At 37.1% G+C, this 22,945-nt stretch overlaps 2 protein-coding genes across 10 annotated transcripts in view; both read right to left on the bottom strand.

Annotated features, from left to right (window-relative positions):
• Positions 1-1,102: 1,102 nt before the first annotated feature.
• LOC115925019 (microtubule-associated serine/threonine-protein kinase 2-like) lies at positions 1,103-12,606 on the bottom strand. Its single transcript, XM_030988155.1, has 5 exons — positions 12,583-12,606; positions 11,938-12,146; positions 9,030-9,352; positions 7,992-8,206; positions 1,103-7,502 (listed from the first exon to the last, which is right to left on the bottom strand). The coding sequence occupies exons 1-5, from the start codon at positions 12,604-12,606 to the stop codon at positions 6,492-6,494; spliced, it is 1,782 nt and encodes a 593-aa protein (XP_030844015.1). The 3' UTR covers positions 1,103-6,491.
• A 303-nt stretch (positions 12,607-12,909) lies between these two features.
• The window catches only part of LOC115918733 (microtubule-associated serine/threonine-protein kinase 1-like), a 66,173-nt gene continuing 56,137 nt past the window's right edge, over positions 12,910-22,945 (bottom strand). For 2 of the 9 annotated variants that reach the window (XM_030988498.1, XM_030988491.1), the window contains exons 10-19: positions 22,658-22,787; positions 20,450-20,532; positions 19,673-19,761; positions 18,573-18,747; positions 17,807-17,898; positions 16,370-16,450; positions 15,891-15,961; positions 14,906-15,133; positions 14,058-14,282; positions 12,910-13,246 (exon numbers count right to left, since the gene is read on the bottom strand). In XM_030988498.1, the coding sequence (XP_030844358.1) occupies positions 12,981-13,246; positions 14,058-14,282; positions 14,906-15,133; positions 15,891-15,961; positions 16,370-16,450; positions 17,807-17,898; positions 18,573-18,747; positions 19,673-19,761; positions 20,450-20,532; positions 22,658-22,787 (1,440 nt within the window). In that variant the 3' untranslated portion in view covers positions 12,910-12,980. The remainder of the gene's footprint in view (positions 13,247-14,057; positions 14,283-14,905; positions 15,134-15,890; positions 15,962-16,369; positions 16,451-17,806; positions 17,899-18,572; positions 18,748-19,672; positions 19,762-20,449; positions 20,533-22,657; positions 22,788-22,945) is intronic. The other 7 variants (XM_030988482.1, XM_030988478.1, XM_030988521.1 and 4 more) reach the window with 6 other exon arrangements.

A 22,945-nucleotide genomic window follows, 5' to 3' on the forward strand; every position in this document is an offset into this window, starting at 1 on the left:
CAAGATTGTATGGTGTCGTTTAGTACACAAATGTATTCATTACCTTCCTATTACATCCACCCACACCATCGTTTCCTTCTCACTTTTGACTTCTCTCAGGCGCGGATCCAGGATTCCTTAGGGGAGGGGGCCCAACTTTTTTTTTTTTTTGCTCCCGAAAATTTGAAAATCGCGCCGACCGAAAAGTCGCTCAGTGAGGGGGGGGGGGGGGGGGGGGGGGGGGGGGGGGGGGGGGGGGGGGGGGGGGGGGGTAGTGAGCACATTTTTTTTTTTTTTGATCCTCAAAAAAATTTCAATTTGCACCCCCCCCCCCCCCCCCCCTTGAGCGCCAGGGGGGGGGGGTCCAACCCCCCAAAAAGGTAAAAATCACGTGATTTTACATGATTTTTTTTCTCAAGGGGGGGGGGGGGGGGCCGGGCCCCCCCCCCCTGGATCCGCCACTGACTTCTCTTATGTTCCTACTCCCTTCTCCTCTTTCAAGTTCATCCCAACTATTATTATTGTAAGCTTTAATTTCTACAGGGGTCCTAAAACCATTCATTTAATGATGTAATCAAGTTAATATATGTTGATTAATGTACTATGTATTACCAGTCTCTTTTTTTAATGTAAAAGTTTATATCACGTTTTGTGTGGTTTTGAATAAATGAACTTACCCTTACCCTCTCATTCACCGCATTCTTTCTCCTATTCCAGATTACCTACAAATTTGCTTCCATCCCTCTCTGTGATTCACCCCCTTTCCCATCTCTTCTCCTTGTTCACTGTTCATTCTTTTTCTTTTTCAATACTCTCTTTTTCACAACTCCACTATTTACCCCCTCTCTCTCTTTCTTTCTCTGTTTGTATGTCTCTCTCCTCTTAATGTTGATCTATTTGATCTATGATATAAGTGTACACAAATATCTCTTTTGATTTCTCTTTATCTCCCCTCCACCTTCTCTCCCTCTCTCTCTCTCTCTCTCTTTCAATATATTTGTCTTTCCCTCCCACCCTCTCTCTTTCTCTCTCTCCCTCCATCCTCCCTTCATCAAATACATCTTAGCACTTCCTCTCAACACTAATCTAAATAACAATACAAACATTAAACACAACAAGTCCTTTATCTCGGTAATAGCTCATAGACATGCTTTATTTATGTTTTCTGATATTTCTTTTCTCACATTTTTTTTCTCCCAATAGCAGCGTACATTCACAAAGTTTCTTTAATAAATTTTGTACATCGAGGTATAACTTCAAAAAATAAAAACACAGGCATCACAACGCGACAAATAGTACTTTTTTTATCTACACAGACAGGTAGCTCATAATAGATCTGTACAATTTTCTTTGCTCTTGTTTACATATATATACACACACTTAAGTTGATTCCATTTAGGCTATCTATCAAAGAACAAATTCATTCATATTTTTTCTCCACATTTAAAAGGCCTTTTTCGTTCATATCTGACACTGAACAGGTTCACACAATCATTATCCTTCCTTTATCTAATCTTAAGTTATTTTTCAGGAAATGAAGGTACATACATAATGGTATTAAACCATTATCCAAACAAACTTGATCAAAATATAATTTTCCTTCAATTCTACTGCTCTGCATTAGAATACAATACACGATGTACTGACCTGCACTCATAATAGCCCTCATCACAGAAAATATAGTAAATCCAGAATTGTCAAATTATATCATTATTATGAACCACAAGTCACTCTCATTATAAGCAACATAAAATAAACTTCTTTGTTGGATGACAAAGGAAAAAGGAAGAGTATGAGAGGAAGAAATGAATTAGGATGAGGGTATAAGATTAGACAAGTAACAAAGGGATGAGAAATATAAGATAAGTAAAACATTCATTAATTAAGTGAATAGTTCCTCATAAAATAACACCCATCAACAACATGGATAAGTGGAGATTCAAATAATGTTAACTTTAAAAAAAAAATCCAATGTAATTTGGGAATTTAGTAGGATATTGACAGGTTGTATGCATATTGTACAGTCAGAATGTCATTTGCTCTTCAATATACACAAACTAGGTTCAGCCTTTCATATCATAACATTACTTTAACACTAGTTATGCCTTACCTCACAGAAGATATCAAATTTGCATGAAATGTGCATTTTCTAATGATTTTGAGCCAGGCTTCGGTAAAATGAGAGTGCTGTTCACATATGCATCGTGTAGAGAAATAGACATGTCTTAATGTGACCGTTACCAATACACTATACATTAGAGCAAAAAGTTAGTATGTGCATCATATACACGGAAAATATATACAATACACATTAAACATTCCAGGTGCTATACATTGCAAATAAAAAGATTATCTTAAATTTTGATGCAAAAGGTCTTTTTTGAAGAAAAAAAAAAAGAAAGAAAAAAAAAAAGAGGAAAAAACGGGTGGAAAAAAATATATGGGAAACCCGATTTTAATCAGGAAATTATCAGGCCTGGTATGTGACTAATCTGACTGGAATCATAGCGTAATTCAATGCATTAAATGCCATCATTCGGCCATCGGCTTGTGGCACTTTCATTCTGTAAGATGCTCAAAGGAAAGGATTCAAAAGAAAAAAAAGCAACTAGATTTGCTTGAAGGAATCAAAAGTAAAATCAAATATTTCGAATGACAAGGATCATCCATCATTGTAGATTTGTAATTCATCCAGATCAATTGTAACTCTTAGAATACAGTGCAAAATTTACAAATTTGTGTTTCTTTCTGAACATTAAAGATCATTTACATCACAGGTTCAAGATACTGACATGATTCAATCAAGCCATGGTTTTTTAAATAATTACAGTAGCAGGTGGATAGAGGAAAGAATTAACTTCACTCTCAAATTCTCATCAAATATCTAGCAAGAGAATTTAAATCAGTATGACAAAATATATATATTTGTTTTTAACAGCAAGACCACACAGTATAGCAACATCAGCAGAGCATCAGCTACTCACACACCACTAAAAGCACACTATTTTATATTATCATCATTCTTGCGATCAATCATGTATTTACACAATGAATGTAGATGTATTCCTACAGATAGCCCATGAAGACGTCAAGTGGTAAAGAACCTTCTTTGTTTTCCCCCATCTTAGATTCATGATGGTGAAATGATACTAATGAAGTACATCTCACACCAGGTATTTAACAGAATAAAAAAAGGTGTAGAATAACTATAAATACTAATTATTGGATTATATGGCTCTTTTTTCCAGACAATACAAGAGTTGGAAGTTGTCCACTTTTATATGTCACAATGCTTTCGTTTTCATTTGAAGTCTATGATTGTGCCTTTAGGTGATGATACAAGTATTACAGAATTGTTGTTTAACCCAATAAACATTAACCTCACTGGGATAGAGACAACAGATAAACAGGGTAGGAGGAAAATCTTTTATGTGACCGAATCGTGTGATATCTTTGGTGAAAAATTAAATGTGCATTACTCAGATTTTGTTTTGTTTACAGGAATAAAGACCTGATACTTCAATACCACAAGGAATGAGCACTGTCCATGTTCTAAATTCTCTGTTGATATACATCGTAGACTTCAAACGAAAAGGAAAGAGCGGACCAGTGACTACATTGTGCAACTGATAATGATCACATCATTAAGTTACAGTGACATGGTTTGGGAAAATTAAAGAACTTTTAGTTTTGTTATTGAATCTCAAGGTTTTTTTAGCACCTCATCGTTCTGCCCCCTCCTGCCCCCTCCCACCCACTGTACCCCTCCCATTAACTCAAGTTCATATTTCACACAAACACTACTACAACTACCACAACAATGTAATATGCTGATATGAATAAACTCTGACACTGTTTCAAGACACTTTTATATAGGAATATATTTAGATTTTGATAGAAAAGCTTTGATAGAAGAAATAGTACAAATTTAAAAATCTATCTTTTCGAAGATAGAATAGAATCTGATAGAGATTGTACACGCAAGCAGGTGCACTCGCTCTTTCTCTCTCTCTTTCTCAAGCCAATTATTTACAGAGTGCACTTGGAGAAATAAACACAGACTGTGGCATGTTATACATGTGATATCAGCTGTACATTATGATATATTTGTTCTTAACATAAAATAAAGAGCGTCGTATTGAGTGCAGTGTTAGAAGGAGATAACGTCTGATGAATCTATTTTTGATGCAAGAAGTCTGAAATACACAGAAAACTTCATCTTTTTTTTAAAGTAGAAGATAGATACACAATGATGTGTAGTCTGAAAATATAATCTGCAAGAAATCATCCTACATGAAATACAATCTACACCAACAAAATGATGTGAAAATGTTCAAACACCTGGGCCCTTTTAGAAGACCTAAATGTTTCCCATATTCGGGTTTAAATCTTTACTCAGCGCAGCGATAGCTGTCCCTTACGCCTGCCTGGAGCTTCGGCTGGAGAGTTATTGAAATGTTTTTCTTTCACAACGTTGTGTACCAAATTGAAGGCTTACTTTGAAGTAACAAATTCAAGAAGTTATCTCCCTCTCACAAAATCAATCTGCTCTGTCTATATACCTCAGGAATGTATTTGTAGTTTTGTACAGAATTATTTCTACAGCAACAAAGCATGTCAAAATACTGTGCTAACATTGTCTGTATATTAAACACACTTTGAAAGACAAAACAGATGGCTTACAAAAAGGAAATTAATAGTGCGTGTTTACCCAAGTCAGTAAATTGGATTGACAATTAATTGGACACTAACAATATCAAGAGATTTATGTATAATGTATTTCATTTCAGTGAATGAATGCAAACTTATTCATATCTCAATAAATTTCTATATTTAAATTTCATTTTCAAATTAATGAAAAGCAACGAACCAATTTTTTTCTTTTCTTTTTACCAAATCAATTTCACTTCACAGTAGCTTTCCGTGCAACTTAAACCATTTGCGCTACAGAATTACGAAAAAACAAACAATTTGTTTCTTCACAAGGCAGTTTAGCATTTGAATGAAATTAGTTATTCCAGTCCTTAGTGGAAGGAAATTATGAGCATTGCAAAATCATTTCATTGGACATGAAATAAGATAAATTAACTCTCAAATTTATTCAACAAACTAGAAATCATAATACCTGCACACCTGCTTTGTCCGATAATTCCATTTACATGTACCTTGTTACTCATGATCATAAAATCATGTTACTAATATGCAACATCAAGGTATTTTTCTTGCAAATGACAGTATCGTCTTCACTTTACTACTTGTTAATTGTGCAAGATTGTGCAGGTATTAATAATTCTAATTGTAACTAATCAGGAAATGTTAGCTTTAAATGCACCACTCTGTTTTGATAATTCATCAACATGCAAGGCCAGACTTTTTCTTTGTATATCATTCAAATGAAAAATAAAATTTGTTAAATCAATAATACTGTCAATAGCACAAATGTTGTTTTAAACTTATTTTTTCTTCATCAAAGGCAATAGAGAACATTAATGAAAAAAAAAATTAAATGTTGAATTAGAATTAAATTAATGCTGACAAAAAGTGTAGTGCATTGCGGTTTGACATCTCACATTTTTCATCACAAGACTTCTAAAATCCTCACATCTTGCCAAAATGAAATCTAATGATGAAAATTGTTCAACTTACAACTTTTCACCCCAAAATTACACTCCAAGTATACTATAATGCTGTTACTTTAAAATTTAAAGTCCTTCATAAAGAAATAATACAGGTAGCAGGAATTTAAAATGCCAATGCTCCCTCCTTTGTGTGTCTTTTGTCTTTGATGCGTATGTGGCATTTGTTCTTATTGTAAATGATTCGTTCAAATTTCTATGTCAAAATCACTACTTCATTTTGCAACCATTTTATCCTCATATTATAATCCTAACATGTATGTATCCAACTTGTCTATGCATTCATGTACATGGTGCATCTTGTATCTCTATTTAGACCGACTATCTGTTTACTGTCATGTTAATTCCACAGACTGTAACCCTTCCTTGCTTTGGTCGACTATTCAAATTGCCACAGTCAACTTTTGACACACATACAGTGTGTGCGTACCATATGCTGAAATGGCAGTCTACAGTATGGACTAAAGTGGACCAAAAAAGAGCTAGTGAGGTTGTTGATGAATGCTATCACTCCAGCTATGTCAGCATCATTATCTATTTCTTATTTCAGCATCTTTGGCAAAACATACAGGCACAATAGCAAAGAATAAAGAATTAATGATGACTCAAAGTACTTTCTAATCAACTTTTGGTAAATTGCAATGCTCTTATGTTTATCAATTTGTTTCAGCAAAATAAATCTGGTCTTGATTACCAAGACGAAACCATCCATGGTTGTATCTTAAAGCTGTCTCACATAACACAGCATGGCATGTGCTTGAGAGTCTTCCGTTCAGACACTGTGAAACCAAAGACCATCATATCCAAAAACTGTCAAATATACATATATAGCAGACTGAATACTTTGCATTTCTACACACATGATCAAGATTGATCTCAAGTGGACCCTGTAGATTTTCTCTCAGCGACCCTCTCTTTGCCGAAGATGCCTAATCTCTTGAGACTTCTCTCTTCCCTTGAGAGAGCATCACAAGCTGAGTCCGCTCGAGGTCTGAGCTGAACATCAAACATGTCCATGGTCTTTTCATGGTCTGGTGAGAGAGCCCTTCTGAGGAGCGGTGACGGCGGAGTCTCAAGGTTCCTAGAGCGCATGTACTTCTTGGTCTTGACCTTCATAGGGGCAGCCAGGGTGGGGCTGCTCAGCATGTGGGCGGGGTAAGACTGGGTGGTGTTGGAGCTTCCAGGAGAATGCCCAAGACTGGTCACCACAGCCAGAGGGCTGGGGCTACGAACAGGGGATTTAGGGGCTGGTGACTGGTTGGGGGTCCTGGCTAGAGGGGACAGTGGGATGTGACCGACTGACTTCCTACGGTTCCCTCCAGGTCTGAATGAGAAGGGTAGTTTATGAGCCAGACCTTGCAGTGTGCTGGGTCTGGATGATGTGTAGTGTCCAGCGGGTGAGTTAGGGCAGCTCGATGATGGAGAACTGTTGGGTGACGATGTCAACGGTGTGCTGCTTGAATGTTCACTAGGTATGTGAAACATGGGAGGGGAACGTGGTGACCGCGATGTCGGCGACCGAGGAGATGTATCCGTCCCTCCCTGCCTGCCTAATGCTGCTAAGCTAGCCCTGCTTCCATCTGTCGATGCCCGTTTCAAACTCGACCTTCTGAATACTGCACTGCGCCGCCTTCGCTCTACGGAGTCCCTTTTACGCTTGGGCTTCTTTCTCCTGGCCATCTTACTGGACGTTGTATTCCTTCGTCCACATGTCTGAATGGTTGTCTTGACCATGGGTACGGCATGGATCACAACCTGTGTGTCACTCATGATAAGTTCTACTATCTCACGATGGATCAAGCCTTCTACTGGAGCGTTGTTGATGTGAGTGACGAGGTCCCCGGGTCGCAAGCCGGCTTCGTACGCGGGACTTCCTTCCTCAACATGCTATAGATATGATATAAGACAGAATTTATGTTAACTCGTTGCCTTCATGAACCAGATGGTCCCCGCGTTAAGCTTACAGGAATGAGAGAATTCAGTAGTCAACAGTTTAATACATCATTGTAAATCAGGTTGATGTCATCAGAGTTTATATACTGAAAACAAAAGATCTGCCTATATTTAGAAGAGAAAAGGGCCATAACCATGTTTATCAAAATATTAACAAAAGTCATCTCTCTGCATACAACAGAAAACTCCTGAGAACTTTAAGGGGACAATAATGTACTGATTACTGAAACTATGATTTTTCATGAATTTCTTTTTACTCTTGACCATTTCTATTAAAAGTAGGCAAGGACAATGGGATCATTTACCCTAACAAGATGATGAAGGGTGTATAGCATCTGTTTGGAGCCAGAAGGGCATTAAATAATATGTTCTAACACAATAAAGCCCTTTTGGCTCTGAGCATATGATATGCTAGATACTTACCCTAACTAGATGATGCAGTGTGTATATGTTGGACTCTCCTAGGTAGACCTTGATAGCCTGCATATGGAATCCCATGGTCTTCCTTCGCGGAGGCTTCTTGATGACGATGGGTGACTTCATGCTACTCATGGATGGATCCCTAGACGGAGAATCGTCTCTGGAGCTGCTTGATTCTCCTCCTGGGGAGTTGATGGGTGATGGCACATGAAGCTCATCTGAAACAAACAGGGGTAAAGGGTTACCGGTAAAGTATTTAGCTTGATTAATACACAGTGTCTCAATGGTTGCTGCTGAAAACGTCACAGGAAAATGACCCACAGGCCGTCCACCCGAAAGATGGCTTGACAGCATCTCAGAGGACTGCAAAGCAAGATCCATAACAAGGCTGACAGATGCATCAAGACTGGCTGCAGACAGAAATACCTGGCATACCATCACCATACAGAAGCCATCACAAGGCCCCTTGCCTGCGTGGAGGTCATGTGAGTTAAAGTCTCAATGGTTAGGGCAATCGTCTTGAAATCAGGAAGACTAGGTACACAGTTAAGTGATTGCAATCGTACCGTTTTGTAAGACAAGGCTTCATTCTAACCTGATCACACTAACAGGAATTAATCCCCAAATGACAGTGGTATTTATGTGGTCTTACAGGTGGAGAGGGGAGAATATATGTACCAGTTATTATCCCTAACATACTACATGTACATATATCTGTAATATACTGTAATCAAAGATCCAATTCAATTCAATTTCATTGGTCATGCACAAAAATAAAGATAATAATAATAATAATAATAATATTTAATTTTTATATAGCGCTTAATACAAATGTCTCTAAGCGCTTTACAAATATATACTATTACCCCGGTCATTGGATTCAATTGGAATAAAAATCATTCTCTGGCTGAGAAAGACAAGATGTAGCATTCATAGCATGGACTTAAACCCTACCGACGGACTGACAAATTGTGGGCAAGATCCCTCCTTCTTGAAGCTTTACTTATATGGGGGTATAAACAATATAGAATGAGTACTTACCTGATGGTATGATAAGAGACAGCATACTAGATGATGCCGACTTGACAACCGTTCTACTCTGTCTCTCAGAGGAGGAGCCTATGTGCTTCCCGTCTCCTGCACCTAGGAACCCTGACGACCCTAGAGAACCCTGAGACTCCAGTGACGATGCCAACGGGCTGTCCTCGTCAAACGAGATGGAGAAGCGAGGGAGGACCTCCCGGAGGGGCGGCTTGTGGGCGATGCCGGTCCGACGGCGGGACCGAGGGGAGGAGTCGTGGGGCGGGGTACAGGGGGAGGTGGAGGAGGCGTCAGAATGCTCAGCGGCCTTGGCATTGGCAGTCCTGAGCAAGAAGGCAAAGAGGGAAGATATTGATTTCATACTTCTAACTTTAAAGTATGACTTTCATCTATAGTCAAATAATGGTCATACAATAAATATACAGCATTTGATCAAATGTTAGAAATTTATGAATATATTTATATATATATAAAAAAAGAAAAATAGATTAATCTTTCTAGGAAGGCACCATTTAAAAGCACTTAAGCTTCTGTACTTAGGGTTGCTCCTGATCATCCATTATAAACAAAACAAACACAGGTACAGATTTGCTATGAGTGATATTTATCCCAGGAGATTTTGCCAGAAAAAGCAGATCAATCAAGAAGGTGAAATATTAGGCACATTTTTAATTTTTTCCCCCTGCAATGAAGATAATAATATCAAGGATACCCTGATATGTAGGTTAAATGTCATACTTCTTGCCATGGAAAGAGGGCTCACATGCCTAATGTTTTGGAATACTTCATGAATGGCCAAAGAAATAGTAATAATAAGAAAAATGAATGCACCCAAATAAATTTAAGACATTTTGTAAGGATCAAATGGAACGTTTTATAAGAGATAGAATTATGTGAAACTTATGTACAAGAAATGAATAGCAAATCAACATTGATTATTTTTCATTGCCACAAAAAGTTACCAAAAAAAATACAATACCCTGTCCCCCAAACACAACATTCTGCCTCATTTTCTGTCCCATAATTTAACAAACACACAAAATTAATCAACTTTCAATTAAATTCTCTTAATTTAGTGTCATAAAAGATTTGTTTTTAACTAAAAAAAACATGGAGAAATTTAATTTTCAATGACTTGAAGGAACAGTAGTGATATCAAACTGCAGTCCACATTCAACAGAAGTATGCAGTAGTGCAGACAGAGTCACAGAGTCACAGTAGTGAGGTCTTTAGTTCTTGAACATCTAGGAACGGCAATGGTAATCCTATTCATGGTGTAGTTAATCTCACAGTGCTTCACAAACATGTAGATATCGGTACTCATCGAGAGATAACTACATCGTATCTCTACAAATAAATATCTGTGAATGATTGTGCGCTACTGATACTTTAAATTGTTAATCAACCATTTGAAAAAGATTTTATTAGCTTGATCTCATTGAAGTATAACCATTATATTAAAAGGTATATTTCAAATACTAAATCTGAATTGACTTCTTAGCCATAACTGATAACAACTGTCTGAGTGATTAATAAAACAGGAAGAGACATATGCAGTTTAAAACAAGTATTAACCCCACAAAAAAAACTTTGGAAACTCACATTTGATTGATTATATTTCTCTCGTCATTTCATTGCTATGTTTAGTATCATTAGAAAGTGTGTCTATTCCTCTTTAAATCTATACCTCTTTAAAACTATACCCCATTTGGTATGATTGTTTTAGTCATGGAATGTGCATTACATCAAAATAACGTGCAAGGTCAAAAGGGAAAAGTTGCACAATGCACTGCTCTTGTTCAGCTGTGCATTCTTCTCTCTTTGAAGAGTGTAGGGCTGCCTTGTAGTCCTTGGTATTATAACAATACCAGTGCAACAATTTGACAACATTTCACTTTTGACCCTGCCTCTTATTCTGATGTACTGCTCATTCCATGGCTGAAAGTCATAACAAATATGGTATTATCTTAAAGCCCCACTGCACTACTTATAGCTACATGTACTTGCGCCCTCTATATAGCAAACAATGCTTAAGCAGTGACCGTTGGTCCCCCATGATCCCCTTTATCTTATGTTAATTGAAAGCTGATTTGATGAGACAACCACCTGTCAGTGACCTTGCAGGGAGGTCTAATCCCCCTGGCCAAACTAAATAAACATACCTCCTCATGATACTATAAAACAAAGTGCAAATGATCTCATGACAGTACAGAAACAATTGATCAAACTTGAGTTTCCAAACCTTTTTTGAGGTGTTTATGTAAGAGCAACAAAAAAAGGTTGTACTCCAATAAATTACAGTTTGAATATCAGAAATGCAAATGATAGATTTGGCAAAATCCCACTTGTCAAATCTCTTATTCTTAACACATTTTCATATTTCCGGACACTTAAAATAATTCATGAGCAGATCAGACATGTAATCTCTAAGCTTTGGATGAAAGCATCAGTATGGTAAGAAAATTAGCACACCGATCAAACTTGCAGCAAATAATGAATATTCATATTAAGCTGACAGATCCCAAATTCTCTTGATGATGAGAGTGAAGACAATAAAAGCGACAAGATATATATATAAAATAAAACATTCGATCACTTGTTACACAATCACAACACAGCAAAAATGTGGGCCTGTGACATAAACATGACAATCAAACGTCAAATATGAAAAAGACCTAAGAAATAATGACCATCAACTTAAAAGATGATTATTTCTTTGGGCTAACAATTGATTGTAAATGCTTATGTCACAAGGCCTTGTGTCCACAACATTTTGCACATTGTGTTTTTGCAGAAAGTGCTGACAAAAAAGATATTGAGTAAATATATATTGCAGAAGCAGTGTGCGAGATTGCAGAAGACAGACTTTGTACTGACTGGACATTAAACTGTCACAGGCAACCGTTACCTGTCTCTCAAAATATTTCGATAAATGGATAAAGAGCCGTGATCATCGGTGGCAAAGCTGGCTGAGAAACGTCTCGATAGCCGAGCGATATCCCTACGATTCCATGGTCGGTGGATAAAGAACAAGTATGGTAGAAAATTACCTACTATTCCCAAGAATATCTTTATGATAGCTGGAATTATTGTGGAGCTGTTGCCCTTTGGCAGTTCCTATCTCGAGTATTTGAAATATTTACATTATGCACTGATCATCAAAGCCAAAACTGATGAAGAAAAAACCCAGCATTGTCTTTGAAAGAGCTTAAAATTATCAAACCTTACAAAAAATTTAGTATTATTTAGGAAAAGAATAAATTGTCCAAAATTCAAAAGATTAACAAACTTTAAATGAAGATTGAAGGAGCTTAAAGAGCAAATTAATATTTATGTCAAATTTATTACACAAGGTAGAAATATAAAATCTGATTAAGTTTAAGGTTTTGTAAACATCTCTAGTGCTATAGAAATTTGGACACTGCATTGCAAGGGTGATGGCAGGGTGCATCTTGTGCACAAATAAAATAGACCTTAAGATTATGAGATTATAATTGTAGTATCTGAGCAGAAGACATAAAGAGAGAATTGGAAACTATTGTCTCTGCATTACCATTGTCATGTGCTTTAAATACATCTTTAAAAGGACCCTTTTTTCTTGTCACTGGTTATGTGTGATATTTTCTCTTCTCTTTTGCTTAGACCATGCCTAACCCATGGACAGGTTATCATCATTATTATTATTATCATCATTTATTCGGCAAAGACAAAGAAAAATCAGTGAATACAAACAAGTGTACATTTGGAAGAGAGTCACATGGATGCAGGGAAAAGAAAAAGATTAACTTAATAACTATAACCCGAAGGTCTTCTGTTCCAATCCATGTGACTTTACAGAAATGGTAAGAACAAAAGGGTGAGGTAACTATTGGTTCAGATAACTATTGCTATGGTATATGCTGTAAAAGAGCTGTATTTCTGAAGTAGCTTGGATCGGATAATGATCGACACTTACCTGTCTGGAAGGCTACTAGCCCTATCAACGTCCACCGTCAGGAGCTGCGGAGAGTTCCTGGCAGGCAAGGAATGATGGGATAGATCCCCTAGGGGTAGCGAAGCACTATGAGACCTCTCTCTTCTCTCTGTGTCATCGGATGACTGCGATACACTGCTGCACGATCGACTGAACCGCGGAGAGAACGTGGAGAAGTTGCCAATTTCAGGAATGTCCTCGTCATCATCCGAGTCCAGCTCATGGTTGTATCTCTCCGAGCGCGCTGAAATAACAAAAGATTAAGAAATAATAACTACTTTGTAAACAATCCATGAAATGCCACACAAGTCACGTAATTTTGGGGAAACACATTTGAAGTAGATACTTGATAGAATTTGTAATGTAATGTGATTGAGCATCAAGACAATGCATTACATAACTCCTTGTATTTGTTTGGAGCAATCTCTTCTCAGTATATATGTATTTCCTACCCCCCAAAATGGTATGAATATGTCCATAATAGACAGCAAGACTTAATTGCTATGTCACACTTGGAGCCTACAAACTATTTAAAAAAAGTGCTATTCTATCTCTCATGATCATTGTTGCAAAAGACAGGGGTTTGTCTTTTGGTTGATTTTCCTACAAAAATACATACATATACAATCCCATGGAGACAACTGTAGCTTTTAAAAAGAAACTACTAGGGACCGTCTGACTTCCCACATCTAGCAACAGTCTAGAGGTTTTTTTCTCCAAGAATGCATATTATAAACAAAGACAGCAGGGACCCGTTTCACAAAGCCTTTTTTCGATGACAAATGACAAAAATCAGTGAAAAATATGTTGATAACCAATCACAAGCAAGGATTTCAGTAGCCTTTAACATAAACTGTCATTTGTCACTGATGACAAGTTGTGTGAAATGCCCCCCAGGTACCCATTTCACAAAGCCCTTTTTCAATGACAAATGACAAAAATCAGTGACAAATCTGTTAATAACTAACCACAAGCAAGGATTTCAGTAGCTATAACAAAAATTGTGATTTGTCACTGATGACAAGTTTTGTGAAATGCCCCTCTGGATAACTCACCATCAAAATAGCTTGTATCGTCTTCTCCTTCCAGCTGCGGAATGAAGTCAGCCTTCTGCCTCAGCAGACCATTCCAGTCAACCCCTTGAAAGAATCTATGTCCCTTGACGTCTTCACTGCCCCCTGTACCCAGTCTGAAGAGAGGGTCCTGCTGTAGGAAACCGTTGATCAGTTCCATGGCCTCGTCCGATAGGGCATCATCACCGTCGGGCCATTCAATCATAACTGTGGGTAGAATATAGGTCAAAACACGGTAGAACATAGGTCAATACAGGGTTTCTAGTATTGAGATGTCTAAGTAGTAGAGCAGATGTCTTATGACCAGGAGATTCCAGGTTTGAAAGTAAATTGATGTACAAGTGCAAGTGAGAAGAGCATTTATCCTTCATTACCCCTTGGATAAGACTTGAAGCCATAGGTCCTCTTGTTGCTTATCGACAAGTAGTTGACAATTGATGTACTTGCCTTTGTACATGCTTTCTTTGCAGCATTGAGGTTAAATAACAACTGGATCTATCGATCAATCCCGGAACACTATTGGTTATAACGTAAAGTGTGGAGGACAGCGGGAAGGATCCAACCCCTACGTGACATCAATACGTAATTCGATCATTTCATCCCACATCATATCCCCTAATAAGACACAATTTCAGTTTATTTAATTTGCAGTAGGCGGGAAAAAGGCATCATATATTGATTCAGAAAAAAATCTTGTTTCACAGTATTAAAACAAACAGAATGCCTAATTCTTTAGTGCCACAGAATTAATCCTTCAGTTTTCACAACCTGCAACTCCATCAAATGATTCTTGGTTAGGGGTACTATACTTGTTGTATATCTCTACTCACCATTGATCGTCTGTGCGAAGAGTTCTTCCGGAGTCTCACCAAAGAAAGGGGGGCATCCTACCAGGATCTCATAGAGGACCACGCCCATAGACCACCAGTCTACCGGTTTGCCGTACCCCTGCCTGAGGATCACCTCAGGAGCGATGTACTGGGGTGTGCCGCATACCTGCTGGTCCTGGAACTGTTTGGTGTCCCGGTCGATGTTGCCTTCATACAGGTTTGTTGTTACTGTCAATGCAAACATGGAAATGAACAGAAAATGAGGTTTATGCCCCTCTGGACTAGTGTAAAGGAGGGATTTAGACCACCCTACAAGGTCACTTGACAGGTGGTTATCTCATCAAATCAGCTCTCAATTAACATAAGAAAAAGAGGATCATGGGGGACCAATGGTCACTGATTATTCATTGTTTCTTATATAGAGGGCGCAAGTAGCTATAAGTAGTGCAGTGGGGCTTAAATAATACATACAATGAGTATGAGCCTATGCCATAGTGATGAAAGAAGACATGTTACCTAATGCTTATGAAAAAATCTACCCTAAATCCCGTTTTTAATAGTTCTATTTTGATTGAAAGGTTAGTTTGCTGAGAGAATGAATATAAATCGATATCAAGAAAAAGTATACCGTCTTTCCAACTTTTGTGATGACAAGCTGAATTTGCAGATGAAAGAAATCATCAAAAAACTTTTCAGCTACTGCCCCCAACCCCAACCCTGAAAAATGTATCTTATGTTACGGAATAGGATTGGAGAATATGTAACAACTACCCATCCCCCTTTTAGACAGATTTAGGGATCTGCAATTTGGCACAAATTTTCTGCATCCACTCTGATACAAACCCTTGCTATGATATTTTACCTAGATGAGCCTAAAAACTTTAACACATTGCCTATTGGAACTGGGTGGGTACTGTATTAAGCCCAGGAGAGTCAATGAACTTGGAAGTCAGTGGGTTACAGTCTTATTAAATGAGATACTCACAGCTCATGATACCAATCTTGGACAGACCAAAGTCAGTCAGCTTGATGTGTCCTGTCGATGTAATTAACATGCTGTGAGAAAAAACATAAACAAACATTAAATGAAACAACATGAACAATTCCTACTTACAATTAATATTACACATGCAGTTTGCAATGCAGACATGATGACGCTCACTAGTGTCCAGGGTAATACCTCATTATGATCAGAACAACAAGATAACTACTGTGCAACAAGACATTTAATTGGATAGAGTCCTGACAGCCCTAGGGATAAAACCTGCTGGTAGATCCAATTTTTTGTTATCTATACGCTGTCATAAAATATAAATTGAAATAATACATTATATCCTATCAATAACAAAATGAAAGGAAATTAAATTTGTGTGTGACCTGAGGGGATCGGAACAGTGAGTCAGGATTGATATGAATTATGTCAAAAGCTCTACTTTACAAAAAAATAGAAGAGGGCTGACTTACTTATCTGGTTTGATGTCCCTGTGTACGATTCCATAACTGTGTAGATACTCTATGGCTAGTACTGCTTCAGCAAAATATAATCTGAAAGATAAAATTAAACAATAAATATATATCAAATCTGGAGAAAATGAATAGCAGGAATTTCTTGCAGCGTCACAGAATGGGGATTACTTAAGGAAGAGGGGGAAGGATACTAATAGGAGACAGAGAATGGGTTATGGGGGAGAACAAGGCATAATAGTAGAGAGAGAGAAAGAGAGAGAGAGAGAGAGAGAGAGAGAGAGATAGGGAGGGGAAGAGAAAGCATTCATATTCGTTTCTGACAGAAAGCCACAGAGTGACATTTTGAAACCATCACATGAAAAACAAAGCAGATATAGACATGTATCAAACCATGTCATAAGAAAAGAGTACCATTAATTACTTTATGTAATACTACTAATGATCTCTTCTACTTGTATCTGGTCATCCTTAAAATCTGCTGCGCTTTTGAAATCTGACCTTCCAACATATGTTACCCCTCATTAGGGACAAAAAAGTTCACTAGAATTCATTATTCCATCGTCACAATGCAGATGATGATGATAAAGTCATGGGGTTTTATGGATGGATTGAACCCAACCTTATTAGTAACTACATCCTGTTATTGAAAACAAGACTTGACAAACGAACTGCAAAGTATGACTTTTATGATGGCCATTTATCACTCTCCACTTTTAAAACCCAGGATAAGAGAAAGTTTGAAATGTCTCCATAGTTTTCTGTAAATTTTCTAGCAGTTGATTCGATTCCATTCAATTTCTTTCTTTTGATCTGGGCATTTACTTCAAACTATGTAACACACTTGTCGCGAATATCTTTTGATTGCTGAGAAATTATTGCAACTTGCATTTGCTTTATAATATAAAAGTTATAAAGCACAATAATCCATAACAATGACACAATTGTTGGGTCTTCATTTTTTGCTTATTTGTTTTAGGGGTTGTCTCTTCAGTTTTGATAATGGAATAGCCTTTTGAAAGAATCTGATGAATTGTTCATCCCATCATACAATAGATGCATCATTTGTACAAGTAAAATAGAAACAAACAACAAAAACTTGCTTGTAATCACATTAACTAAAAAAAGTATAACTCATACTAGGCCACATGCTTCCCATGTGAGGTAGGACGACAAGCTGAATTAAAAAATAGATCATATATCTCTATGCTCATTATTCAGCTACTATATTGGTTTTCTACCAACATTATGTGGAAGATGCTATCTAATTGTCATCTTGAACATAATTTTCATTTAGTTCAGTGTGAATTTTTCGAGATAGCTTTATGTTAAAGAGAGAACCAAACATTACCTGTTTTTTAAATTGTATATGCTTCAACTGGCAAAAGATTGATTATTGGTGATTAAAGTGATGTGATAGCTGGTATATAGTCTTACCTGGCTGTTTCCAGAGGAAGTGGTCCTATATGTTTGATCAAAGTAGCTACGTCTCCTCCTTCTACATATTCCATCACCATGCACAAATATTTCTGATGAAGAGAAAGAAATAGAGAAGGAAAAAATGAAAAATATAATTTATGATACATGTAGTTGTCAAATCAAATCAAACCATACCAAATCAAACAAAATCAAATATAAATACATTACACAACTATTACGTAATTACTATTTTGGCTGAATGTTTCTTTCAATTGCCCTCCTTTTATTAGAGAAATATGAAAACAGAAAATCCATGACAAACATATAGTTTTCAAATCAAATCTTTTATGAATATGAAGGATTCACTTGATTTCTCATGTATAGTTGGGCTGATCAATCTTTCATAGAACGTTGCAAAGGTTGGCTACTGGCATAACAGATAAAATCACAGTTTTTGCAAAGATAATGATCCTTACAATCTTTTTATTGAGTGATACAGTGTACCTGAATATTGATACCACTCAAGGGAGACAAGAAGGGTAGTCCATATAGACAGGTGGTCCATATGTACAGGTTCATTTAGAACATGGTTATTAAGAACATGTTTGAACAAGAAACACATTTCAAGGGAAATGAAAAATGTGGTCATTATTGACTGATGGGTCTTTCTATACGTGTGGTAGCTAAAGCAAGTGTCACTGTGGGTGTTTTAAAGTTGAACATAACACATTTAATGATCACATGGACCTTGTAAAATCCAAGGATTGCCTGTACGTCATCTTACCTTTGTTTCAAAGCTGCAGTAGAGAGCCACAACGAAAGGGTTCTCCGCAAACGTGAGGATGTCACGTTCAGCAAAGACCTGCTCCCTCTGGTTCCGAAGGGCAATGTTCTGCTTACATATCTTCTTCATGGCAAACCTCTGCAGAGATGCCTTGTGTCGCACCAAGTATACAGCACTGTGGAAAGAGATTATAATAATTATAATTATAACAATTATCTTGTTTACCCAGGGTAGCCTAATTAGTATTAATACTGTTCTCCCTGAGGGCCCTGCAATCATATTATTACCCTACCTTTAGCCGAGCTACCATTATGAGATGCTCAAGCATTCATAGAATTTCTGTCTACTGAGAACCCATTCACTTCTCCTGGGAGGAGAGTGGGAATTGCAGGCTAATGTGATGGGATTCAAACCATGAACTGTGTCAATCATAGTCCACTGATGTATTCACTAGACCACGACACCTCTTCAAAGATTTTAAGAGCTTGCCACATTAAAAGATAAAGTTGAGTTCTGGTCAAGCGATTGCATTGTGAAAGAAATGGTATGGAATCGATCAGAAAAAGTTGATCATGTAGCAAGTATTAGTGTGTACTGCAAGGTTCTGGAGTCATCAAAATTATAACAAAGTTGGCCCTGTATTGGTAAGCGAATGAGCTCTGTACACAGGAAGATGTGAAGATTGGACTACACATACATGTGGCATAAAAATTGGGCCTCATTTGTAAGCCGTTACTTGTCATAATTAGAATATGAAGGATTTGAAGAGCCATGCTTTTCAGGGAATATTTTTATCTCTGATGTTCTTCAACACTCGCATATTAACAATGATAATGCTCACAAATTATTTGTTCACCTCTCCCCAAAACTCAACCTTCTCTTTTAGGTACTGCATAAAATGAACATGATTAGACTCCAGCGCCATAACTTACAATGTGAACAAATGTATGAAAGGTTATAATTTGTTATTCAGGGCTACACTTTTGAAATAGCGCAGTGTGCCAGTTGGGAGGAAGACAACAAAAAATTGATTTGACTTGTATCCAGTTTGTTTATAATTAATAAAGTTAGATGTATTCTGTGCTATATCAGACACTTACCCATATGCTCCATTGCTGATGATCTTGATGTTCTCAAAATCTTCTTCTCTTGGTTCCTTAAAGCAGTCTCTACCATCAACATTACTCTTGATAAATAAAAATGAAATGACAATGACAGTATTACCTCTATATTTTAATTCCTAACTATATATTACTTGAAAATATTTTCATATCACATCATTGCCTTATGGAACACTTTTATGGAACAGTTTTATAGAACACAATTATGGAACACTTTACCATTACAAATAAGACAATCGTCATTAATCGAAATATTTAAGAAGAAACTTAAGCACCATTTATTAATGTCTTAGTTTTAATACTGTATAATTATTTTGATATTGTACAGAGCCCCTTGAGCAGTCTTTTAGAATGGATATTTGCGCTTTATAAGTTGACATTATTATTATTACCTCACATACAAGTATTTTCATATCACAAGTTAATTATCTGTAACAACCCCTTTCCTAACTATGCACCATCTCCCATTCCCCCTTTTTTGTTCAATCTCTCTTTTTTTTCTTGCTCTCTGCCTCAATCTCTTCTCTCTCTCTCTACAGTTTTCTGCCCATGCTAACATATTCCTCCAACATGACCAGTTTGAATGCAAGCTGTAACATAAGATCTTCAACCCTCTCATCCAATGCCCACATTTGTGGTTGACACACCATGAAATGACTAGCCAATCAGAAGCAACTTCTGTTGATGCAACTATATCTCAACCGCCTATGATGACAAACATTAACACCAACCCCACCGTTACCATGCTCCTTACCTTTCATCCTCTCCTGAATCCTGGCGTGGCGGTGAGGGGGAATCCCCACACAGGTCGCCCACGTCTGGAAAGTGATCAAAATATGCTATATGAGGTCAACCATAGGCGAGTGAGTAGAAACCCATCACATAACATGACAGGAAGAGCAAAGGGTGGACCATGTGGGTCATCAACATGATTTCAATGTGCATTTGAATGTTTCAAAATCATGAAGACATACATGGAATGAATCACGACATTCCCATTATATATTGCATTCAAATTGATAAATTTTGAAAAATGTGTAAATAAGAAACATATGGATATGCCATTGAGTTAAAGTTAACACCAATGAAATGAAAAAAGGAATTTTGGTTTGAAGGAATTATACAAAAAAATCATTGTAAATTTTCACAGCAAACATCACAAGCATGCCATTATGAAACACCAATTTTTTTTATTTCAACAAGGAGTTGCACACAAGGTTAAAAGGATAAATGGAACCAAACCCATTTTTAGTTTGTAAAATAGCGTGAAGAAGTAGTATGGACCATGAGTTTTCATCGGATGCCCACAAATGACAGTTGAAGGTTGGTGTGTTGAGGATATCGGAGCACATGGGAGGTCACACAAGGGAGGAATGCCATAGCCAATAAGATGTTGATTTCCATGGTAACGGGATAGCATCAGGTCCAGAGTATGGAGACAGCACAGGAATGGATCGGCAGACCACAGAGGTGGTTGTCAGGTGACGTTGAACATCGATTGGTGATAGGTGAGAAGAGAAGAGATTAAGAGAGGCAGATGTGAGCATGCAAGTGATGCAGGAAGAAGGAAAGAGAAGAGAAGAATTGTTTTTGATGGATGAATGCAAGCAGACAAATGTGATGGAGGATGATATGTTGGTGAGGTTTGGAAGATAGAGGGATGATGGAGAGATAAATACATAGATAAGCAGAAAAAAGTAAAGATAACCAAGACAGGAATGATGACAATTATGATAGTGATGGTGGTGATGATGATGATGATGACCATGTTGCCAATAAAATTGATGGTGATGATAATGGTGATGATGATAGTGATGATGATGATGACGATGATGACGATGATGACATTGACAATAATATTGATGGTGATGATGTTGATGTTGTTGACAACAGAAAAAAAAGGAAAAAAAATACCAATACGAAATAGAATCAAACAGATTCAAGCAGAAAAATAGTAATGTTTAGTCAGCATTAGGATTAATATGAGGAAAGAGATGAAACAGTTATTTGATGTGGTGTTAAAATAGAAAACAAGAAAAGCAGGGGAGAAGGGTGTAAATTGGAAGAAAAGAAAAAGAAAATATAGAAATTAACCACTTACAAACAATCTACACTTTCACTTCATACAGTACAATAGTGAACTTTCAACAAGGTTGAATACTTTGCAGTGCATATCAAGAAATAACAGTAACGAAAATTCACAACAAACATATTGCTCTATACTTTGCAATTCTTGTTAAGTTGAAAAATGTGGATGTTAAAAGCTTTCACACATTGTCAATAAGCACACTAACACTATATAATTTGTTGAAGAAATTATCTTTGTGTTTGAAGAAAAACTACAGATACATATATACATTTACACAAAAATATACTACTCAGTGTAAAGAATGAAAAGAAAAATAAATAAATATATATTTGAACATAAATATGATACTCTTAATATATATTACACCAGAAACAATGACATGCATACACACCAACGATGTGAACACTACGAATATCACTCCAACAATGTACAGATATAGAACAGAATACTACTTCAATTTCAATATCAGGGGAGGAGGGGGGGGGGGGGGGGGGGAGGGGGCTATTAGCTGAGCAATGGAAATGAAAGAAAAAAGTAGCTTCCTTTAGGAAGGTGTATGCAGCATTCACTCACAAAACATTTGCTTCAGGCTTTTATTTTGTCACAGACATGGGGTCAGGGTTAAGAACGGAGTTAAGGTCTACGGCTTGGTTAAAATCATAGCTACGACTACATTAAAGTCGTAGACCCAAGTTTAGATCCAGTTTTAAAGTTTGGAATTCAACTCGAGTAAGAAATTGTTGATGTAGCTATTGGTTCAGGAGCATGCCTCAAAAAATCCAAGAAAGAGAGATGCTTTCCAAATGCTTTACAGTATATTTATAAATCCATCTAGAGAGTCAGAGGGGAACGGACGAGATGACAATGTCTCTTACCCAAGGGATCTTTGGTTAGTCCTAGCTGGTGGATGATGTACTTTGGTAAGTCTTCTGAAATAGTGGATCCAACTTTGGCCTGGTCCTCAAAAGATTCCAACAGCTGGAAAAACTCCTCAGGGTCGAATTCCTATTCAAATAGAAAGGGACATTTACATTTCGAATATTCACGGATATACTTGGTACAGTCAAACCTGCTTTAGTGACTACCTGTCTACAAAGACCAATTCTTTGTTTCCCTTGAAAATGGTTTCTCATTGAAACATGTACTAAAGAAACCTGGCTACA

This window comes from Strongylocentrotus purpuratus, unplaced genomic scaffold, assembly GCF_000002235.5.
Source record: "Strongylocentrotus purpuratus isolate Spur 01 unplaced genomic scaffold, Spur_5.0 spur5_contig_840, whole genome shotgun sequence".
Classification (NCBI taxonomy): Eukaryota; Metazoa; Echinodermata; class Echinoidea; order Camarodonta; family Strongylocentrotidae; genus Strongylocentrotus; species Strongylocentrotus purpuratus.

Bases quoted from the DNA above. Each gene is read 5' to 3' on its own strand.
- LOC115925019 (XM_030988155.1), bottom strand. From the start codon at position 12,606: ATGTATTTAAAGCACATGACAATG. The intron at 8,207-9,029 runs GTAAGTACTCAT...TGTTTGTTTCAG, and splicing joins GTCTCTTATCATACCATCAG to ATGAGCTTCATGTGCCATCA. The intron at 7,503-7,991 runs GTAAGTATCTAG...TCATATCTATAG, and splicing joins CACTGCATCATCTAGTTAGG to CATGTTGAGGAAGGAAGTCC.